Raw genomic sequence first — 24272 nt, 5'->3', positions numbered from 1 at the left:
AAAAAAATACAAAAATTAGCTGAGCGTGCTGGTGTGTGCTGGAGGCTGAGGTAGGAAAATTGCTTGAACCTGCGAGACGGAGGTTGCAGTGAGCTGACATCGCGCCACTGCACTCCAGCCTGGACGACAGAGTGACACTCCATCTCAACAAAACAAAACAACAACAACAAAACTATATATAGGTTGCAAATTCAAACAAATACATTTTCGTTGCTTCAAAAACTTTCAAATTAAATATAAAGCGTTCAGAGAATCATTTATCTGCCTGCTTGTTTTCAGAATAAACTGTTTTACAGAGGATTCAGCAAAATGATTTTTTAAAGTATGTACCTTGAGTATCATTAAATACACTTAGTGCTGGAGCAACCTCAGTTGTATTCCATACACGCAGAGTGCCATCTGCTGAACAGGACAACAAACGCTGATGTGCTGCACTATAAGCCAGACCCCAGACTGCATCCGTGTGGCCTAGCAGAGGGCCTCGTAAAACAGAAGGATCTATACAAAACAGTAAAAATGCAAAATCAGGAAGAAAAAAAAATCACAAAGGTACTTAGATTTCATAGAAAGTAAAATATATAAACAACAGCACCTGATAACAGTATAAAATATGACTCTTGGTTGCTATAATTCTTCTGACAGGCTACAGTAAATCAAAACAGGCTTGGAAATATACAAATGTAAAGTTTAAAATTTTTAAATTAAAATTTAAAAGCATGTATCTTTCCCCTTAAAAAAAGTGAGTATTTCCTCCCCCTTCCTTTTGTCCTTCCATTTGTCTAAATATTTTTAAAGCATGTTAATACAAAATCATTTGAATTTCATTAGTCTTTGGAGAAACCACAACTCATACTCCCTGAGGAAGTGAACAGAGAGGTCCTCTCCCTCTCTGAAATCCCTTAGCACTTTGGCTATACTTCCTTCTGTCCACTTATCTTACTATATGATGGATGGCAGTTATTCCTGAAAATATGGCATTCAAAATGGACAGGAAGTGACATCTACAGGAATCCCAAATTCTCAAACAGCAGTAACTGAGATGCGGTGATAGTGTATGCAGGGAAAGAGAGAGGGAAGTGGGGAGGTTAAGTAAGCACAGTCTCATGATAAAAGTCAAATTGGAAACTTTATTAACCTTCACAATGATTCTATGAAGTGGTACTTTCAAGAAGACTCACAAATGTTAAGTTTGGAAATGTCAATAGTATTATGTCTTATATACTCTGTCACACATACCATAAAATATTTATTGAAGACACACTGTGTGTCAGACACTATGCTCAATGATGGAGCCAAATATATGATTAAGACCCAACTCTATCCCAGTCCTCAACAGACAAGGTTGAAAGTACAATAAAAGTGACAGACATCAGTTAGCACAGAGAGTAATTGGAATGAGTGAAAACCTGGAGAGTGAAATCTAGAATTTACAGATGTCAGTTAGTTGAAGATGAAGGGGAGAACATGCTTGACAAGGAGGCAGCACCCACAAAACCACATGAAAAAAGAAACAGCATGATGTGCAAGGAAATGTATAAGCAATTCAGTATTACTGGAGTGTGGACTTTGAAGTAGGAAGTAGATGGGATGAGGGCATCTAGTTTACGATGTGATTTCTACTACATATGAAGGAACTTGGAAATTATCCTGAAAGCAACAAGGAATCTGTCTCCGGGGCAGCAGGATCAAGTATGTATTTAATAAGGTAAGCTTGGTAGTAGTACAGAAGACAGATTGGATAGAATCAAGACAAAGGCAAGGGATTGTTTCGGCAGACAAAAAGAGTGACAAAGACCTAAGGCCAGGGGAAGCAGTGAGAGGGCCAGAGCAGAAAAAGTAAATTCAAGAAATATTTAGGGAGTCGTTATCAAAAAACTAGGTAATTAGTAAGTGGGGACAGTGTGACAGAACAGGGAATCCAAAATAATTCTGAGGTTTCTAGTTTGGGTGATTCTCATAGTGCCACCAACTAAAAAAGAATATACAGGAGAAGAAACACAGAACATGCTAGGATTTACAGACCATTCAACAGTCATCCTGAAATTCCTGTAGTCAATCTGAAGCTCAAAGATTTAAGCACAGATGTAGATTCAGTCTCTCAAGGAATGTTTGTACACTGCAAAAAGTTAGGGTCTGGGTCTTGATAAATGTCAATACTTAAGGCAAGAAAAATAAAAGCAGTTTATGAAGGACAGAGAATAGAAATTGTCACAAAGTGTCAAAATGCCAATAGCATGGACAGATTTCAAAAAGGATGGAGTTGTTAACAATCTCAAATACAGCCAATACATCGAGTAAAATAAGGACTGTAAAATATTCTTGGATCAGGCAATTAGTTACTGACAATCTTGTTATATGTAAGTGTTAAAGCCAGAAGCCAGAATGCAGAAGGATGAAGCACAGAGAAAAAACATGAAATTAGTAACTGGTAATTATGTTTTCTAGACAATACCATCAAAGAAACAGATCATGAGGGAATGAGAGGAACTGAACAGAAGCCAGAGAGGGAAACAGGGTCAAGGCTTCTCCTTGCTCAGAATGGAAGGTACCCGAATTTACTTATTTGCTGAGGGGATGCAAAGGAAGCAAAGAGAGTAAGGCTTAATTAAGATGCAAGAGAACGAAAGCAGAAGAGCAAAAGATCAGAATGCAGTCGCAAAGAGAGACAGATTCGAGTACAGTCCCAAAAGAAACTAAAATGAATAAAGTCAAAATGGGAAGGACTGGCCTAGGACAGAATGAGGGACAGTTGATCCTCTAGCAGAGAGGTAAAGGAAGTAAGGAAAGGCATAGAACAGATAACTTATAAGAGAATTGGGGGAGAGTGGGGCTACTTTTCACAAAATATTAATGCTTATTAAATAAATGCTGGGAAAAAATTTTGTTTATTGAATTTCTTATCCTTACTCTAGTGTGGTGGTAAAATTAATCTAAAATGATGATTGAATTAAAATGCTTTTATGACAAATGTGATACTTCAAACTACTCTAGAACTTAACAGAAAACCAACATAGCCAATTCCTACACAGTTTTTACAAATGAATTTATGGTAATATCTATTGATAGATTATAATATGTATTTATGATGTATGGTACTGTTCCCAAAACTAAAGGGCATTTCTTAACTTTTGAGGCCTTTTACCTATTGTGGTGTCACAGACTTTTTAAATTATTACTTTCTACAGCCCTCCAATAATTGACTAAGGGGATGGCACCAATATTCATTTTCCTTAAAAGTTGTTTGACAAGAATAGTGATGAAATGTTACTACCGCTTAGTAATAATGCACCAAGAACTCTACAGATGCCTAAAATAAGAAAACAACTGTCAATCAAGCCTGTATTTCCAATAAATAAGACTCTGGAGAAGTGGGAACTGTATTTTCAAGAAGAATGTTTTTTTCTTTTCTTCTTTTAGCATTGTATATCAAGTTAATTCCTAAATACAGAAGTCCTTTTTAACAAAATAAAGATGTGTTTCTCCTTACTTATTTATTTTCAAAAATCTCTTATCACTTCCTTTTATATTCTATGAAAAAATGTGTTTAAAAAATCAATTTTATTCCTTCAGATCTTTGGGAAATCACCTACCATAAGAATCATAGGGGTCAATGTTGGGATTAGTGGTATTCCAGCCCTGGATCAGTCCATCAGTACCACCACTGTAACACTGCTCACCATTGCTGCTCATTACCACACAAAGCACTGGACCTCTGGGAGATTAAAAAAAATAAATCAATTGCTGTTCTCAAAAACCAACCTGATAATATGACTTGTTAAAAACAAGCATGTTTAATTACCCAAATGGCTATTTTTCTGCTTTTTATAAAAAATGAAAACTCAGGTACTATCAAAACACTGTTCATTTTTCTTCCTCTGGTGTAAGAGGTTGGTAAATTATGGTCTGCAGGTCAAATCCAACCACTGGTCTGTTTCTGTACAGTCCTCAAGCTAAGAACGGTCTTTACATTTTTATTTTATTTTATTTTATTTTGAGACGGAGTCTCGCTCTGTCGCCCAGGCTGGAGTGCAGTGGCTGGATCTCGGCTCACTGCAAGCTCTGCCTCCCGGGTTTACGCCATTCTCCTGCCTCAGCCTCCCGAGTAGCTGGGATTATAGGCGCCGGCCACCTCGCCCAGCTAGTTTTTTTGTATTTTTTAGTAGAGACGGGGTTTCACCGTGTTAGCCAGGATGGTCTCGATCTCCTGACCTCGTGATCCGCCCATCTCGGCCTCCCAAAGTGCTGGAATTACAGGCTTGAGCCACCACGCCTGGCAAGTCTTTACATTTTTAAAGGGTTATAAAACAAAACAAAAAAACAAGAATATGCAACAGAAATTATAACTAGCAAATCCTAAAATATTTTAAAAAGCCTAACAGCCTAAGTCAGATATTTATTATGTGACTCTTTATATAAAAAGTATGCCAATCTCTGCGCTAAATCAAGAGAAAAGGCACATTCCTTAAACAGAAACAGAAAAAAAAAAACAACGAAATGCATCATCACACACACACACACAAACAATTCTCAAAAAACTTTTTAACATTTAGTTTCAAGCGTACATGTGCAGGTTGGTTCTAGAGATAAACTGCATGCCTTGGCGGTTTGCTGTACATATTATTCCATCACTCAGGAAAAAAGCGTAGTACCCAATGGGTAGTTTTTCAATCCTCACCCTCTTCCCACCCTCCACAGTCAAGTGGGCCCAGTGTCTATTGTTCCCTTCTTGTGTGCATGTATACTCAATGTTCAGTTCTCACTTATAAGTGAGAACATGCAGTGTTTGGTTTTCTGTTCCTGCATTAGTTTGCTTAACCTGACGGCCTTCAGTTCCATGATTTTCCTGCAAAGGACATGATCTCATTTTTTATGGCTGCATAGTATTCCATGGTGTATATGTACCACATTTTCTTTATCCAGTTTACCGCTGATGGGCATTTAGGGTGATTCCATGTCTTTGCTACTATGAATAGTGCTATGATGAACACACATGCATGCATGTGTCTTTATAGCAGAATGATTTATATTCCTTTGGGTTTATACCTAATAATGCTGGGTTGACTGGTAGTTCTAACTTCTTTGAGAAATCACCAAACTGCTTTCCACAGTGGCTGAACTAATTTACATTCCTACCAGCAGCATTTAAGTGTTCCCTTTTCTCCACAGCCTTGTCAGCATGTTATCTTTTGACCTTTTAATAACAGCCATTCTGACTGCTGTGACATGGCATCTCATTGTGTGTTGATTTGCATTTCTGTAATAATAAGTGATGCTGAACACTTTTTCCTGTCTGTTGGCCACATGTACGTCTTCTTCTGGAAACTATCTGTTCACGTCCTCTGACCACTTTTTAATGGGGTTGTTTTTTGCTTATTTGTTTAGGTTCCTTATAGATTCAGGATATTGGTCCTTTGTCAGATTCACAGTTTGCAAATATTTTCTCTCATTCTGTGGGTTGTCTATTTACTCTGCTGATAGTTTCTAACGTGTGCAGAAGCTCTTCAGTTAAAGTAGGTACCATTTGTCTTTTTTTTTTTTTTTTTTGTCATTGTTGCAATTGTTTTTGGTGCCTTCATCATGAAATCTTTGCCAGGGCCTATGTCTAGAATGGTATTCCCTAGGTTTTCTTCAACATTTTTTATAGTTTTAGGTTTTACCTTTAAGTCTTTAATCCATTTTGAATTGATTTTTGTATATGGTATAAGGAAGGGGTCCAGTTTCAATCTTCTGCATATGGCTAGCCATCTATCCCACCACCATTTATTGAATAGGAGTCCTTTCCCCATTGCTTGCTTTTGACAACTTTGTTGAAGATTAGATGGTTGTAGGCGTGCAGCTTTATTTCTGGGCTCTCTATTCTGTTTCGTTGGTCTATGTTTCTGTTTTTGTACCAGTACCATGCTGTTTTGGTTACTATAGCCCTGTAATATAGTTTGAAGTCAGTAATGTGATGCCTCCAGCTTTGTTCTTTGCCTTGGCTATTTGGGTTTCCATATGAATTTTAAACGTTTTTTCTAATTCTGTGAGAATGTCATTGGTAGTTTGATAGGAATAGCATTGAATTTGTAAATTGCTTTGGGCAGTATGGCCATTTTAACAATATTGATTCTTCTTATGAGCATGGAATTTTTTTCATTTCTTTGTGTCATCTCTGATTTCTTTGAGCAGTGTTTTGTAATTCTCATTGTAGAGATCTTTCACCTCCATGGTTAGCAATATTCCTAGGTATTTTACCTTTTTTGTGGCTATTGTGAATGACACTGCATTCTTGATTTGGTACTCAGATTGGGCATTACTGGTATATAGAAATGGTACTGATTTTCATACGCTGATTTTTTATCCAGAAACTTTGCTGAGGTTGTTTTATCAAATCTAGGAGCTTTTGGGCAGAGACTATAGCGTTTTCTAGGTACAAAATTACACTGTCTGCAAAAAAGATAGTTTGACTGTCTTTCTTCCTATTTGGATGCCTTTTCTTTTTCTTGCCTGACTGCTCTGGCTAGGACTTCCAGTACTATATTAAATAGGAGTGGTGAGAGTAGGCATCCTTGTTTTGTTCTAGTTCTCAAGCGAAATACTTCCAGATCTTGCTGTTCAGTGTGATGTTGGCTGTGGGCTTGTCATAAATAGCTCTTAATATTTTGGGGTATGTTCCTTCAAGGCCTAGTGTGTTCAGGGTTAATGAAGCGATGCTGAATTTTATTGAAAGCCTTTTCTGCATCTATTGAGATGATCATGTGATTTTTGTTTTCAGTTCTGTTCATGTGATGAACCACATTTATTGATTTGTGTATACTGAACTAACCCTGCAACTCAGGGATAAAGTCTACTTGATTGTGGTGGATTAGCTTTTTGATGTGCTGTTGGATTCTGTCTGCTAGTATTTGGTTGAAGATTTCTGCGCCTATGTTCATCAAGAATATGGGCCTGAAGTCTTCCTTTTTGTATACTGGCCCGAAGTTTTCCTTTTTGTTATATCTCTGCCAGGTTTTGGTATTAGGATGACACTAGCCTCATAGAATGAGTTAGGGAGAAGTCCCTCCTCCTCAATTTTTATTTATTTATTTATTTATTTATTTATTTTTGAGATGGAGTTTCATAACTCTTGTTGCCCAGGCTGAAATGCAATGGATGCGATCTTGGCTCACGGCAACCTTCGCCTCCCGGTTTCAAGTGATTCTCCTGCCTCAGCCTCCCAAGTAGCTGGGATTACAGACACCTGCCACCATGCCCAGCTAATTGTTTTGTATTTTTAGTAGAGATGGGGTTTTCACCATGTTGGCCAGGTTGGTCTCGAACTCCTGACCTCAGGTGATCCACCCACCTTGGCCTCCCAAAGTGCTGGGATTACAGGCGTGAGTCACTGCACCCGGCCCCTCCTCAATTTTCTGGAATAGTTTCAGTAGGAATGGTGCCAGCTCTTCTTTATGCGCTAGGTAGAATTCAGTTGTGAATCCATCTCAACCTGGGCTTTTTCTTGTTGGAAAGCTTTTTATTACTATCCAATTTCAGAACTCATTATTGGTCTGTTCACAGAATTTCTTCCTGGTTTAGTCTTGGGATGTTGTTCCCAGGAATTTATCCATTTCTTCTATGTTTTCTAGTTTGTGTGCACAGAGATGTTCATAATAGTTTCTGGATGGTTTTTGTATTTCTGTGGGGTTGGTAGTAAAATTACATTTATCATTTCTGGTTGTGTTTATTTGGATCTTCTCTTTTTTTCTTTATTAGTTTAGCTAGTGGTCTACCTATCTTATTCTTTCGAAGAACCAACTTCTGGTTTCAATGATCTTTTATACGGTTTTTTGTGTCTCAATTTCATTCATTTCAGCTCTGAGTTTGGTTATTTCTTGTCTTCTGCTAGCTTTGGGGTTGGTTTTCTCTTGTGTGTGATGTTGTTAACTTGAGATCTAACTTTTTTTTTTTTTTTTTTTAAGACGGGGTCTCACTCTGTTGCCCAGGTTGGAGTACAGTGGTGGGATATCAGCTCACTGCAACCTCTGCCTCCTGGGTTCAAGCAATTCTCCTGCCTCAGCCTCCTGAGTAGCTGGGATTACACCTTTACTAGGTGCATATATGGATGCCACCGCACCCAACTAATTTTTGTATTTTTAGTAGAGATGGGGTTTCACCATGTTGGCCAGGCTGGTCTCAAACTCCTGACCTTGTGATCTGCCCGCCTCAATCTCCCAAAGTGCTGGAATTACAGCTGTGAGCCACTGCACTGGCCGAGATCTTTCTAAGTTTTTGATGTGGGTGTTTAGCACCATAAAATTCCCTCTCAACACAGCTTTAGCTGCCTCCCAAAGATTCTGGTATGTTGTAGCTTTGGTTTGATTAGTTTCAAAGAATTTCTTGATTTTTGCCTTCATTTCATTATTTACCAATAAGTCATTCAAGAGCTGGTTAATTTCCATGTAACTGTATGGTTTTGAGCCATCTTGGTATTGACTTCTATTATTTATTTATTTGAGACAGGCTATCGCTTGCTGTTGCCCAGGCTGGAGTGCAGATGCACGACCTCGACTCACTGCAAACTCCACCTCCCGGGCTCAAGTGATCCTCCCACCTCAGCCCCCTGAAGAGCTGGGACTACAGGAACACGTCACCACTAGTGGCTGATTTTTGTATTTTTTGTAGATAGGGGGTTCTGCCATGTTGCCCAGACTGGTCTAGAACTTCTGAGCTCATGCAATCTGACTGCCTCAGCTTCCCAAAGTGCTGGGACTACAAGCATGAGCCCCTGCACCCAGCCATTGACTTTTATTTTTATTGTGTTTGTTCTGAGAGTGTGGCTGGTATGATTTCAGTTTTTCTAAATTTGCTGAGAAGTGTTTAATGGCCAGGAGGGTGGCTGATTTTAGAATATGTGCCATGTACAAATGAGAAGAATGTATATTCTGTTGTTTTGGGGTGGGGAGTTCTGTAGATATATGTTAGGTCCATTTGGTCAAGTATCAAGTTCAGGTCCTGAATATCTTAGTTTTCTGCCTTGATGATCTAATACATCAGTGGGGTGTTAAAATCTCCCACTATTATTGTATAGTTACCTAAATCTTTTTGACAGTCTCTAAGAATTTATGAATCTGGGTGCTCCTGTATTGGGTGCATATATATTTAAGATAGCTAAGACTTTTTTTGAATTGAATCTTTTACTGTCATGTAATGTCCTTCTTTGTCTTTACTGATCTTTGTTGGTTTAAAGTCTTTTTGTCTGAAATTAGAGTAGCAACTCCTGCTTTTTTCTGTTTTCCGTTTGCTTGGTTGATTGCTCTTCACTCCTTTTCTTTGAGTCTATGGGTGTTACTGCATGTGAGATGGGTCACTTAAAGACAGAATACAGTTGGCTCTTGCTTCTTTATGCAACTTGCCACTATGTGCCTTTTAACTGGGGCAGTTAGCCCTTTTACATTCAAGGTTAACAATGATATGTGCCCATTTGATCCTGTCATCATGTTGTTAGCTGGTTATTACACATACTTGATTGTGTAGTTGCTATAAAGTGTCAATGGTCTATGTAACTAATTGTGTTTTTGTGGTAGCTGGTAATATTCTTTTTTCTTTTTCTTTTTTTTTTTTTTTTTGAGATGGAGTCTTGCTCTGCAACCCTGGAGTGCAGTGGCATGATCTCTGCTCACTGCAAGCTCCACCTCGTGGGTTCACACCATTCTCCTGCCTCAGCCTCCCAAGTAGCTGGGACTACAGACGTCTGCCACCACACCCAGCTAATTTTTTGTATTTTTAATGGAGACAAGGTTTCACTGTGTTGGCCAGGATGGTCTCGATCTCCTGACCTCGTGATCCACCCACCTCGGCCTCCCAAAGTGCTGGGATTACAGGTGTGAGCCACCACGCCAGGCCAGTATTCTTTTGTTCCCACGTTTAGAAAAATACAAAACCCTTCAGCCAGGCGCCTGTAATCCCAGCACTTTGGGAGGCTGAGGTGGGCGGATCACTTGAGGTCAAGAGTTCAAGCCCAGAAGTTCAAGACCACCTGGCCAATAGTGTAAAACCTTGTCTCTACTGGATCATGCCACTGCCTTCCAGGTGGGGCAACAGAGCGAGACTCCATCTCAAAAAAAAAAAAGAAAAGAAAAATATGGAACCCTTCGTGAATCTGTGTCATCCTTGTACTAAGGCCTTGCTGATCTCTGTATCTTTCCAGTTGTAGGGTAGCTACTGGCAAGGAAGGTACTTGAATATTTTAATCCAGGTTATATAAGGAAAAAAAGTTGGATTTCTAATATTTAAACCTAGTTGGCTCTAGTTTAAAGATATAAATATGTACCTCACTTAAACATCATGTAAATAAAATCTAATTTAAGCACAAATCCCTATTTCGTAGTGATGAACTTGGTTTTAGCATTATATCATCTGCCAAATTCTTTTACATTAAAAAAAACTCCTAAATACAAAGAATACCTAGTAAGTGAAAGAAAATAAAATATCCTAACCAGCCTGTTTTACAAAGATATTGGTTTAAAATAAAGAAAGAGCATATACTTACTTATGGGCTCTGAATGTATAGATAGGTTCTACATCAAGAGAAGTGCTCCTAAATCAGAGAGAGATGACTTTACCATTCTAAGTTTCAGTAATAAACAGTATAATTGAATATATGTCATAAAATTGCCTTTAAAAATACAAACATTATGGGAATATACCATTCTCAACTATATGATACATAAGAAAGCTTACTTAACACCAACTATACTTCCATGGCATCAAGAAACAAGATTCTTGTTTAGTAATAATATCTTGTTACAGTATTTTCAGCCCTGTCATAATCTATTTGACTAAAGGGGAAGACAGCTTCATTCAAGAGAAACAACATGGGCTTTGAAGAGATAAGTTTCTGAACTCAATTTCCAGTTCTATCACTAATTGGCTAACTTTAAGCAAATTATTTAATCTTTCAGAACTTCAGATTACACCGTTTAAAACACAACAAAAAAAATGGGAATGACACCAAATAATCACAGGATTAAATAGGATTCTACAATTTAAAAAACACCCCAGGACACAATCATGCACATAGCAGGATATCAGCAAATGGTACTTCTATTTCCTTGCCTTTCCAATAAGGTTAATATGTCTATCCTCCATACTGAAGAGACTGTCCAAATTATCAGTTTATTCATTACTCAGAACACCATTATTATAGGTACACTACACCCTAATACTGGCTATGACTTTGATGGAAACTGGATTTGAAGTCACATACTTACCGATTTCTACACTGTATTGCAATTATGTATAGACATGTTATCTCACAATGTATAGCCAGTAAACTATTTTTCTCTTCTGAAAACACCTAATCTATATGCAAGTCCATCTGGTTTTAGCAATATCTGGTTGAGCTACCTGAGGCAGACTGATAAATCAAGTATTTCATCTACCCTACGTATGACACAGAATGAATGACACTGATCTCTCTTAAACCAGGCAATAGATTTCCTCTATTGGTAGTAAAATTTTTGTAACCTCCTCTATTTGATGTTCAGTGATGACTCTTATAATAACAAAGTGCCTAACAATGCAAAAGGGACTTTGCTGGCAGATGCTGGTTTTTTTTCTTTTTTTGACATGTGACCCAAAGGAGTGGAGCTCCAATAAGGACCCAAGCAAGTAGAATCAGGTTTAGCTATGTGACTTTTAAAGGGTTTATACTAACTCATGTCTATCCATACTTAGACAAGAACTAAAGGGCCAAGGCAAGCACTTTAGCAGTTAAGTTAGCCTCTGAGTCTAGACATACTGGTGGGTATGGAACGTACATAAAGTCTCAAGGCCAAAAGACAAGATCAAGACCCTCCACTTATCCCAGTGAGGCTTTTCTCTGCTCCACCCCATAAGTCTAATCTACTAAACAATGGGTGGAGGTGGAGATTTGATTATTTTAAAGATGCATATACCTGTTTATAGGAACAGTCAAAACCTTCAGTACAGATAAGGAGCTCCACAAATATAGCAGCTATTTAAAAATACTGTTATATATAAGGACGGTAATCAGTATTCACAAACCCTGGTGAAACCAACAGATAATACCATATCTTCCTAAGCATCAGTTTTCTAACCTACCATTAGGTCATACAAACGGAAAAACACAATAAATTACATGACATGGCAGAAAGAACTAGAAGAAATATTTGGGAAATTTAATAGAAATAAAATATGTCATTTTCTGCTGAAAATGTTAATTAAAATATTCAAGTATGTCAAAGTAGAATATTCTCACTTTTTGGCTGGGGCTGTTTTCTGTAAATTCCACATTTTTAATGTGTGATCCTCTGATGCTGTTATCAAAACAGGCTCAATGGGATGGAAAGCAAGGGCTCGGATGCCATCAAAGTGACTTCTCAATGTAAACTTAGGGTTCCATGTCTTCCTCAATGCATCTTTATTGTTTGCTATCTATTAAAGAAACAAAACAAAGATATCTATACACTTAGTTCAGGATAGGGGAAAAAATTGCATTTCAACATTAATTCTTGCTGATTTGTCAATAAACCATCACTTTGCAATTTTTAAAACAATGTAATTTTTAACCAAACCAAGAAGCAAAATTAGCAATAATCCAACACTAGTTTTCTTTGAAGAAATATGAAAGGTGTATTATTACAAAAACAATTAACATAATTGAATATAAAAAGTGAACCAAATTACATAAAATAGATCTTACCAGGATGCTAAATAAGACCAAGTAATTTAACACAAATTATAGTATACAAATATAATTTTAGGCAAGAGTTGAAAAACTAAGTTATCTTTAAACCTGCTAACATTTTAAAATACCGTCCTTTTGAGATTTTAAATACTTTCTAATAGCTAAATTTTCTTCATCAAACTGGAAACAAAGTTTATAAACTGGAAACATAAAATGTTAAAAATGGAAGAGATAACTCAAAGAACGCATTCTACTGGTAAAACACACACATGTTCTTTCCCTCTGTGGTAACTCAATCTCAAAAATGAAAAAAAAAGAAAAAGTACTATTTTTTCATTCCAATCACATAACAGAAAAGCTAAAGAGGTAGATTATATTTGAATTTACACTAGCACCACAGGGTACGAATTCTTCACACTCCAAGGCTAGCAATCAGACTAAGTTTAAGTAAGAGTAGCAAAAGTACAATCATGTGCCACATAACTACATTTTGATCAACAGTGGACCACATATATGATGCTGGTCCCATAAAATTATAATGGAGCTGAAAAATTCCTATAGTAACATCATAGCTGTTTTAATGCTGTAGCACAATACATTACTCATATGTTTGTGGTGATGCTGGTATAAACAAACCTATTTGGGCTGCCAGTGGTATTAAAGTCTAGCATGTATAATTATGTACAGAACACATACTGGATAATGATATTAACTGCTGTTACTGGTTTATATATTATAATTTTTATTCTACAGTATATTCCTTTTACTTAATTTTTCAAAAGTTAACTATAAAACAGCTTCAGACAGGTCCTTAAGGTCCTTAAGGAGTATTCTACTAGAAGGCACTGTTATCACAGAAGATGACAGCTCCATGACTGTGACTGCCCCTGAAGACCTTCCAGTGGGACAAGATGTGGAGGTAGAAGAGAGTGATACTGATGATCCTGACCCTGTATAGGCCTAGGTTAATATGCGTGTATGTGTATTCATTCTTAACAAAAAAGTTAAAAAGTAAAATAAACATTAAAATTCTAAAAATAGGAAAAAGCTTATAGAATAGGGATATAAAGGAAGAGAATATTTTTCTACAGCTATACAATGTGTTTGTTTTAAGCTGTGTTATTATAAAAGTCAAAATGTTTTTAAAAATTCAGTTTATAAAGTAAAAAATTATAGTAAGCTAGGTCTAATTTATTACTGAAGAAAGTTTTTTTATATATATTTTAGTACAGCCTAGGTGTACAGTGTTTACAAGGTCAACAGTAGTGTACGGTAATGTCCTAGACCTTCACATTCACTCACCACTCACTGACTCATTCTGAGCAACTTTCAGTCCTGCAAGCTCCATTCATGATAAGTGTCCTATACAGGTGTGTCATTTTGAAATCTTTTATACTGTATTTTTACTGCACCTTTTCTATGTCTAGACATGTTTAGATACATACTTACCATTGTGTTATAGTTGCCTATGGTACAGTAACATGCTATATAGATTTGTAAAGCCTATGCCATCTAGGCTTGTAAGTACACTCTATGATGTTTGCACAACAATGAAATCACCTAATGAACACATTTCTCAGAATGTATCCCCATCATTAAGCAAGGTATGACTGTATTGGTAAAAGACTGGAGAAACACTACTTATTTACAAATGACAAAAATACAGCAATACTAACAATAGCTATTATTTTGGGCATTATTCATTATTTTGACCACTACTGAAAATACTTTATATGCATTAACTCACTTAATCCTCAAAATAACTTTATGAAGAAGGAAATAACATTATCTCTACTTTCCAGACTAGATAAACCAGGAAAAGAGAAGTGACTTGCCCAAAGAACCCTGCTAGTAAGTGGAGGGGCCTGGATTCAAACTCAAGCCATCGGAATTTAGAAGTTACCCTCAATAAAACATCTGCAGAAAAAAATGGATAGAACTTGTCAAATTAGGATAATAAGAGAACATAAAACACATCATCTTATAGTACTTACAGTATACTTATAGTACACTTATAGTGTGTACTATAAGTACACAATACATCTTACAGTACACTTATAGTACTGGGGCTGTTTATTCTGGAAGAAAAGCTGAGTAGAATCATGTCTGCTCTTTTTAAGCACCTGAAAGGCTTTCAGGTGAAAGAGCAATCAAATTCCTTCTGAATGTCTTAATGTGGTAGGCAGCCACTAAGATGGCCCCAGTCAGCCCCATTTCCTTATAGGTAAATCTTATATAGTTCCCTCCCACATTATGGGGTTGGTCTCTGTCACCAACAGAATATAGCAGAAGTGGTAACAAGTTACTTCCAAAATTAAGTTATAACATCTTCCATCTTGGGTGTTCTTGCTCTCTCTCTTTTCACATGCACTCACATTGGGGGAAGCCAGCTGCCATGCTGAAAGGCCCATGGAGAGACCTATGTGGTGAGGAACTAAAGTCTCCCCCAATAGCCAGCAAAGAACCAAGGCCTCCCAACAACCACAGGAAGAGCTTAAAAGCAGATCCACCCCACAAGTCAAGTCTTCAGGTGATACTGCAGCCCTTGCCAACATCTTGACTGCAACTACATTAGAGACCCTAAGACAGAATCACCTGGCTAAACTGCTTCTGTATTCCTGACCCATGGAAACTATGAGATAATAAATGTTTTTTGTTTTAAGCTGCTAAGTTTTGGCATAATTTGTTACATAGCCACAGATTACTGGTATTATTATGAAACCAGGAACTACTTTTGAAAACCGAGTGACAGACCTAACACAAAGTTTTCTAACAAAAACTACGAAAAAAGAATGAGCTTTATCTGGAGAGAGGACTAAGTTACATTACATACTGGATAAACTCTTTGTGGGGCTAGAATAGAGAGAACAGAAGTATCTAATGGGAACTTCGGCTTCTAGCCATGACAAGTCAGGTAATTTGGACCACCTCTGCACTAAGGACAAGTAGAAAAGCAGAATTAAATATAAAAAACAGAGAACAAAATGCTGAAGAAAAACTAGGCCAAAATCCAGAGAAGAAGAGAGGCCTAAAAGGTGAGTCCAGTATTTGGGCTGTTTTCCCCCAGACGCTGTTTACTGATTCCAGAGGGGGTGGCTCGAGAGGCTGAGCAGTATTTCTGACAGTTTTGAAGTGTCACGGGGATACAAATTGATGAACCTGCCATGACAGTTGGGCTCAGTAAGCCACTTTGCTTTGGGTTATGATTTCAAAGGGTGGCATCCTACACATAAGGGTGAACTAGAAGAAGCCAAGGCCTTGCAGGGACTGTAAAAATTCAAAATGAAATAAATCAATCCCAGATCCCAGAGGTAGTGGCTGCATACATCTGAGAAAAGCAATTTAAATTACAGCATTTGGTCTGAAGTTATTTCTACAGACAACTTTTCAAATAACAGTTTCTTGAAAATAAAAATAATCATGTACATAAGGATGTAAGACAATATAACTGAAAATGAGCAGAAACAACACATAACAATGAAAGAACTACAGAGTTTCCAATTCAACTTTAAAATAATCATGCTTTAGCTGGGCGTACTGGTGAACATCTGTAGTCCCAGCTACTCAAGAGGCTGAGATGGGAGGAGAGCCTGAGCTCAGGAGGCAGAAGTTGCAGTGAGTCAAGATCACGCCACTGCACACCAGCCTGGGTAAAATAATAAGATTCTGTCTTAATAATAATAATAATAATGACGTTGATTACGTCCAAGGAGATAAAAGACAAGACTGAAAATTTTGGAAGAAATCTGTAAACAATCTAAAAAAAAGAATTTGGCCGGGTGCAGTGGCTCACACCTCTAATCCCAGCACTTTGGGAGGCTGAGGCAGGTGGATGACAAGGTCAGGAGATCAAGACCATCCTGACCAACATGGTGAAACCCTGTCTCTACTAAGAACACAAAAATTAGCTGGGTGTGGTGGCGTGTGCCTGAAATCTCAGCTACCCGGGAGGCTGAGGAAGGAGAATTGCTTGAACCCGGGAGGCAGAGGTTGCAGTGAGCCAAGATTGCACCACTGCACTCCAGCCTGGCGACAAAGCAAGACTCTGTCTCAAAAAAAAAGAAAAAAAAAAAATTCAAGAAGCAAAAACTAGCCAGGTGCATCACTGTAATCCCAGCACTGTAATCCCAGCACTTTGGGAGGCCGAGGTGGGCAGATCACAAGGTCAGGAGATCAAGACCATCCTGGCTAACACGGTGAAAACCTCATGTCTACTAAAAATACAAAAAAAAAAAAAAAAAAAAAAAGTAGCCGGGCATGGTGCTGGGCACCTGTAGTCCCCAGCTACTTGGAAGGCTGAGGCAGGAGAATGGCGTGAACCCGGGAGGTGGAGATTGCAGTCAGCCGAGATTGCACCACTGCCCTACAGCCTGGGCGACAGAGCAAGACTCTGTCTCAAACAAAAACAAAACAAAAAACTGTAAGACCTCAATATATGGGCTTAACTACTGACTACAGATTACTGAAGAGAGAATTAGTGAATTGAAAGATGAGTCATTAAAAAAAAATAAAGGGAATAGGAGACAGAGGTCACAGGAAGAAGAAGAAGAAGGTGTAACACACATATAACTATGTTCCAAAAAGAGAAGAGAAAGACAGGTGCAAAAGTGGTACTCGATGAGAAATGGCTGAGAACTTTACAAAAGTAATGAAAATATGTCAAGTCATAAAGATTTAAGAACTTCAAGAAACTTAAATAAAAAAGGAAAACAAACCTTGGCTAAAAAAAAAAAGACACAGATAATATTAGTGACAAAAATCAGACTACCATTAAACGACCAACAACAGAAATAATAGTTGACCTAAGCAGAAAACATAAAACAAAGACAGTAAAATCCTATGTTTAGAGTGGAAAAAAAAAAAAAAAAAAACCACCTCTGCCAACTAGAATTCAATATGCAGTAACAGTTGACCCACTCAGGCTAAACAAAGATATTTCAGAAAACAAGACACGGAGACAACCGGACACCAACAGACCTTCACTAAAGAGAAATACTAAATGTCCTCAGGTGAAAGGAAAGTGATCCCAGATGGACAGACATGCAGAAAAGAATTTTAAAAAGCAAAATGTTTAAAGGATAATGTAAAATGTAAAATAAATAATCCTAACTGAATGTAGAGTGTACAAAACAATTTTCTTATAGAAGATAAACATATTCAGAAATGTGTAACAAGAATGACATGTAAGTAGGGTGGGAATTAAGAATTAAAAGCATTGTAAGGTCTTTGCATGGAAAATTTTGATAAAAACGTATGTGATACTCTCTAGGGTATTCATTGAAGAGTAGCAAAAGAGTATAGAAATTCCAAGTAGCCGGGCGCGGTGGCTCAAGCCTGTAATCCCAGCACTTTGGGAGGCCGAGACGGGCGGATCACGAGGTCAGGAGATCGAGACCATCCTGGCTAACACAGTGAAACCCCGTCTCTACTAAAAATACAAAAACTAGCCGGGCGAGGTGGCGGGCGCCTGTAGTCCCAGCTACTCGGGAGGCTGAGGCAGGAGAATGGCGTAAACCCGGGAGGCGGAGCTTGCAGTGAGCTGAGATCTGGCCACTGCACTCCAGTCCGGGCGACAGAGCGAGACTCTGCCTCCAAAAAAAAAAAAAAAAAAAGAAATTCCAAGTAGTAGAAAGGTAGAAGGTTGAATAAAAAATAAACCACCCCAGCCGGGAACAATGGCTCACGCCTGTAATCCCAGCACTCTGTGAGGGTGAGGTGGGCAGACCGCTTGAGCCCAGCAGTTCAAGACCAGCCTGGGCAGTATAGCAAGATCCCGTCTGTACAAAAAATTAAAAAGCCAGGCATGGTGGTGTACACCTATGGTCCCAGCTACTTGGGAGGCTGAGGTGGGAGGATGGCTTAAGCCCAGAAGGTCAAGGCTACAGTGAGCTGTGATCACACTACTGCATTCCATCTTGGGCAGGAGAATGAGACTCTGCCTCAAAAAAAAAAAAAAAAAAAAAAAAAAAAAGGATTGAATGCTCCAAATAAAAGACAAAGGTTATCAAAGATTACCAAAAAAAAAAAAAAAAAAAAAAAAAGCAAAAATCAATGGTGTTTTAAAAAGACAAATGTGAAATATAAGGCAATAAAAATGTTGGAAATAGAAATGATTTTTTTTTTTTTTTTGAGAGGGAGTCTCACTCTGTTGCCCAGGCTGGAGTGCAGTGGTGTGATCTCAGCTCACTGCAAACTCCATCTCCTGGGTTCACACCATTCTCCTACCTCAGCCTCCCAGGTAGCTGGATCTACAGGCACCCGCCACAACGCCCAGCTAATTTTTTTGTATTTTTAGTAGAGACTGGGTTTCACTATGTTAGCCAGGATGGTCTAGATCTCCTGACCTCGTGATATGCCCACCTCGGCCTCCCGAAGTGCTGGAATTACAGGCGTGAGCCACTGTGCCCGGCTTAGAAATGATTTTTAAAAATCTGTATCAGATCAGGCATGGTGGTTCAGGCCTGTAATCCTAGCATTTTGGAGTAGGCTGAGCCAGGTGAACTGCTTGAGCTTAGGAGTTTTGAGACCAGCCTGAGCAATACGGCAAAAGCCTGTCTCTACCAAAAATAAAAGAAAGTATCTGGGTGTGATGGTGCGTGCCTATGGTCCCAGCTACTTGGGAGGCTGAGATGGGAGGATCAATTGAGCCCGGTGGGGCGGAGGGTGCAGTGAGCTGAGATCAAGCCACTGTACTCCAGCCTGGGTGACAGAGTGAGACCCTGCCTTAAAAAAAAAAAAAAAATTGTAAATCTGTATCATATTTGTGAAGAATGGAGTGCAAGGAGCCCGTTTAGATTAGATGGTTATTGCAGTAGCTCTAAGAAAAAAATGGACCAGGATAGAAAGTGAAAAGTAGTATATGGATTTTCAACTGTTTTTGGAGGCAGAACCCAAAAGACTTACTAATGGGCTTAGCAAAGAGGTTGGGAGTTTTTTATCTGTATGAAGAGGAGTGGGTGGTAAGCGTTCCTCTTTGGAGTGCTTCTTTACCATACCTACGGTTTGCTTAGGCATCCATCCTACATCCCCTATATGGTGCATGTGCTGCAAGAGATACATTGTGTTTTCCAACAGAGATCATAAACTATCAAAGTGAGAGGAATTTAATGAAATAAGGCAGGTTATAAATACTTTACCTATGACATAAGCAATTATTTTTCTAATAAATCATTTATTGTGATGAGGAATTATAAACACATTTATAAAACAATTGTTTGGAATTAAGTAAATGTATGCACAAAGGTACAAAGATATCAATTTTGGTCCAAATCTCTGATGGGTCAGCCTTAACATCTGGAAAGCACACTGTATACATCCAGCCTACTAATAATTAAAATCTCTTCTCAACAGGATATTGACTAATGTACTAAAGAAGCAAGACAAATATTGTTTAGGTAGGCATGAATTACAACAAACTGCTGGTGCTCTAAAACAGAAAACAAAATCCAAATTTGGTAATGGAAAAAGGAATTCTTTCCCCTATCAAAAACCAATGAACAAATCATACTAAATTATGGATTTAGGTAAAGCCCATAATTTTAATCTCCAGGTTATGGAAAAATGTTAGTTATTCTTTATGTATCTTTCAAAGTTTTCAATGGAAACTGAACCAAGTTCTATATTTGTAAAGAAGTTTTACCATTGTCTTCATTTTCTATAAAATCAACTTATTATTTTTGCACAGGCTGGAGTGCAGTAGTGTGGTTTTGGCTCACTGCAACCCCTGCCTCTGGGCTCAAGCAATTCTTCTGCCTCAGCCTCCCGAGTAGCTGGGATTACAGGCACCTGCCGCCATGCCTGGCTCATTTTTTGTATTTTCAGTAGAGACAGCATTTCTTTATGTTGGCCAGGTTGGTCTTGAACTCCTGACCTCAAGTGATCCGCCCGCCTCGGCCTCCCAAAGTGTTGGATTTACAGGCGTGAGCCACTGTGCCCAGCGCAAGTTTTTATTTTTAAAAACCAAGTAAAAACATCCAAAACAAAACTACTACTTACATCGTAAGTTAGTGAGTCTGCTTCATTGGCCACCGTAAGGCCTGCTAGTTCTCCAAGTCCCAGTTCACTTTCAAGGGCTTCATCTGCTCCCATGATAAATGACTTTCCAGAAGAAGGAGGAAATGTCAATGCTTCCACTGAGGAGGGAAAACAAAGGAAACATTTAAAAATCTCTAAGGAGCCAACATTTAGTTTCATTTGCTTGCATCAAATTTCTTATAGTGCACGTATACACTTAATTGTTTTTAAATGCTTTTAAACACAATAAAATTCAGTGAGCAGAAAATCCTTAATAATTTATTGCTTTTTCCATATCTTAACCACAGGTAAAGCCATCAACTAATTAGAAAAGTAAAACAGGAAACAAATCTAAGAATCCACTGTCCTTTCATTTTCACTATATAAAAAATAATGACTATAGGAAAGTAAGTTTTCCTTGTTTGATATTTCATGCTAATTACCTAAACAATTTCTACTAATTACTAAATATATGTAACAAGTGCTGGTCTCATTCAAAATACAATTCATTAATTTTATAACCTAGAAGAGTATAGAAAATTTCAAATGAAAATGGGTCAAACTCTAAAATGTGCCTATTTATGTGACAAAATCAGTATGTGGTGTTACAAGTCAGGATTACCTCTGCCGGGCAGGAGAGGGGTAGTGATTAAAGAAGAGAAGCAACAACAGGACTTCTAGGGCCCTGGTAATGTTCTACTTGTTGACCTAAGGGGTGGTGACATGGGAGGGTAATAATTCTACCTTGATGACAGTTCACTGAGCTGTATTATCAGCACTCTTCTGTAGGTATATTATAGTTCATCTAAAAATGTTTACTTCAGATAATATTTTTTATTTTTTTATGTTTTTTTCTGAGACAGTCTCGCTCTGTCACCCAGGCTGGAGTGCAGTGGTGACATCTTGGCTCACTGCAACCTCCACCTCCTGGGTTCAAGAAAATCTCCTGCCTCAGCCTTCCGAATAGCTGGGATTACAGGTGAGTGCCACCATGCCTGGCTTATTTTTGTATTTTTAGTAGAGCCGGGGTTTCACCATGTTGGCCGGGCTGGTCGCGAACTCCTGACCTCAAGTGATCCACCTGCTTTGGCCTCCCAAAGTGCTGGGATTAGAGGCGTGAGCCACCGCACCCGGTAAAGAAAATTTTTTGTTTTTGTTTTTTTGTTTTTTATATGGAGTCATGCTCTGTGGCCCAGGCTGGAGTGCAATGGCGTGATCTCAGCTTACTGCAACCTCCGCCTCCTGGGTTCAAGCGATTCTCCTGCCTCAGTCTCCCAAGTAGCTGGGATTACAGGTGCCTGCCACCATGCCTAGCTAATTTTTGTATTTTTAGTAGAGATGGGGTTTCCCCATGTTGACTAGGCTGATTTCAAACTTCTGATCTCAGGAGATCCACCCGCCTCGGCCTCCCAAAGTGCTGGGATTACAGGCATGAGCCATCGCACCTGGTGAGAAAATTTAAAGTGTTCATTTGAATACTTTCATTAGCTGTGAACTGTGTACTTCAAAGATGTCAGTTTTACTTTGTGAATAACTTGAAATATCCTATTTTGTAACATTTTGAACATACCAATCCAATTCCTTCAACAACCATCATAGAAAAATCAGTCAAAAGCAAAATGTCAAATTAATGATTTTATTTAATTTGGTCAATAACAAAATGTCACTCTTTATAAATGCAAATTGTTCTGACAAACGTCAGAGATGGTCTTTGAGTAGTTTCCTAGAGGTGGTTATATATGACAAACATTTGTGATTCAATAAGATGAATTTAGTAGTTCAAACGCCAGCTGCTAAAGGGGTAAATTAATTTTCTTAAAAGAAACAAGTCAACTGTATTGACTAGTACATGTACAAGACATTTTTCACACTTACATTCAATCATGTATAATAATAAATACTCACTGATTAATGAAAGAATTGGCCAGGCTCGGAGGCTTATGCCTGTAATCTTAGTGTTTTGGGATACCAAGGTGAGAGGACCCTTTGAGGCTAGGAGTCTGAGACCACCCTGGGTGACAGGGCGAGACCCCTATCTCTTTTTTTTTTTTTTTTTTTTTTTTTTTGGAGGCGGAGTCTCGCTCTGTCGCCCAGGCTGGAGTGCAGTGGCGCAATCTCGGCTCACTGCAAGCTCCGCTTCCCGGGTTCACGCCATTCTCCTGCCTCAGCCTCCCAAGTAGCTGGGACTATAGGCGGCCACCACCTCGCCCGGCTAGTTTTTTGTATTTTTAGTAGAGACGGGGTTTCACCATGTTAGCCAGGATGGTCTCGATCTCCTGACCTCGTGATCTGCCCGTCTCGGCCTCCCAAAGTGCTGGGATTACAGGCTTGAGCCACCGCGCCCGGCCAAGACCCCTATCTCTTAAAAAAAAAAAATCTGAGACAGGGGTCTCACTCTGTCACCCAGGCTAGAGTGTAGTGGTGCAATCTCAGCTCACTGCAACCTACGCCTCCCAGGTTCAAGCAAACTCTCCTGTCTCAGCCTACCAAGTAGCTAATGCCACCATGCCTGGCTAATTTTTGTATTTTTAGTTGAGATGGGGTTTTGCCACGTTGGCCAGGCTGGTCTCAAACTCCTGACCTCAAGTGATCCGCCCGCTTTGGCCTCCCAAAGTGTTGGGATTACAGGTGTCAGCCATCACGCCCGGCCTCTACAAATTTTTTTTAACAATTAATCAAGCACGGTGGTGCATGCCTCTAGTCCTAGCTATCTGGAAGGCTTGAGGCAGGAGGATCTCTTGAGCCCAGGAGTTTGAGGCTACAGTGAGCTATGACTGCACCACTGCACTCCAACCTAGGCGATAGAGCAAGACCATGTCTTTTAAAAAAAAGTTTTAAATAGTTACTTGCTTTTAAAAACAGTAGTGACAAACTCTTAAAATCCTCATCAGAACAAAATAGAGCATAAATTATGACATTATCAAACCACCATACAATACAGTAGCAAAAATAAAAATAGGTTTTACCCAAAATACCATATATCATCTGAGAAGTTCAAACAACTCTAAACATTTACTAATGAAGAAAAGGAATTGTTTAAGTTAGAACAGCAATTTTCAGGTCAAAAATATCAGTCGAATGACTCATGTGAGACTATGATGGTAGGTCTTCAGCCAGGTGTTTTTTGTTTGATTTGTTTTAATTTCTAACATTTCCAGATAACTTTGTTCAGGTGTAAAAGACTAAGATTCCTAGGATAGACCATATACATTATGTAAGCTAATTCTAACTAATCATCTACAAACGGCCAAGTAAAACCTGAAAACAAAGTAACAACTCCTTCCTTACATACCAGTGGATAGCCAGGACACTACAGGACTGAAGAGGGAAAGCAATAATAAGCATCACTGTTACCTGATTGTTCCTAAGGAGCCTTAGAACTTAAGACTATAGGTCACATTTCCATCTGGCAACTAAACCTTACTAGCCCTAATCAGCTTTTACCAAAAAACAAAACAAAACAAAACCCTGTGCCTTTTAAGTGTGACACTGCCTTCTGTTTTTTTTTTTTAAAGACATAATCTTACTCTGTTGCCCAGACTGGAGTGCAGTGGTGTGATTGATGTAAACCTCCGCCTCCTGGGTTCAAGTG

The 24272-nt window shown here is 38.6% G+C and overlaps 1 protein-coding gene and 1 pseudogene across 6 annotated transcripts in view; both read right to left on the bottom strand.

The window, feature by feature from the left end:
• STRN (striatin) overlaps positions 1 to 24272 on the bottom strand; it is a 139753-nt gene that overhangs the window by 18232 nt on the left and 97249 nt on the right. For all 6 annotated transcript variants that reach the window (XM_033176045.1, XM_033176046.1, XM_033176043.1 and 3 more), the window contains 5 exons: positions 20663 to 20799; positions 12239 to 12414; positions 10508 to 10555; positions 3591 to 3712; positions 331 to 498 (listed from right to left, as the gene is read on the bottom strand). In XM_033176045.1, coding sequence (XP_033031936.1) covers positions 331 to 498; positions 3591 to 3712; positions 10508 to 10555; positions 12239 to 12414; positions 20663 to 20799 — 651 coding nt within the window. The remainder of the gene's footprint in view (positions 1 to 330; positions 499 to 3590; positions 3713 to 10507; positions 10556 to 12238; positions 12415 to 20662; positions 20800 to 24272) is intronic.
• LOC117063119 lies at positions 10094 to 10191 on the bottom strand (annotated as a pseudogene).

The sequence above is a fragment of the Trachypithecus francoisi genome, unplaced genomic scaffold, assembly GCF_009764315.1.
Source record: "Trachypithecus francoisi isolate TF-2019V2 unplaced genomic scaffold, Tfra_2.0 Lachesis_group17, whole genome shotgun sequence".
NCBI lineage: Eukaryota > Metazoa > Chordata > Mammalia > Primates > Cercopithecidae > Trachypithecus > Trachypithecus francoisi.
Note: the sequence above shows the minus strand (reverse complement) of the source record. Positions and strands in the feature narration are given on the sequence as shown.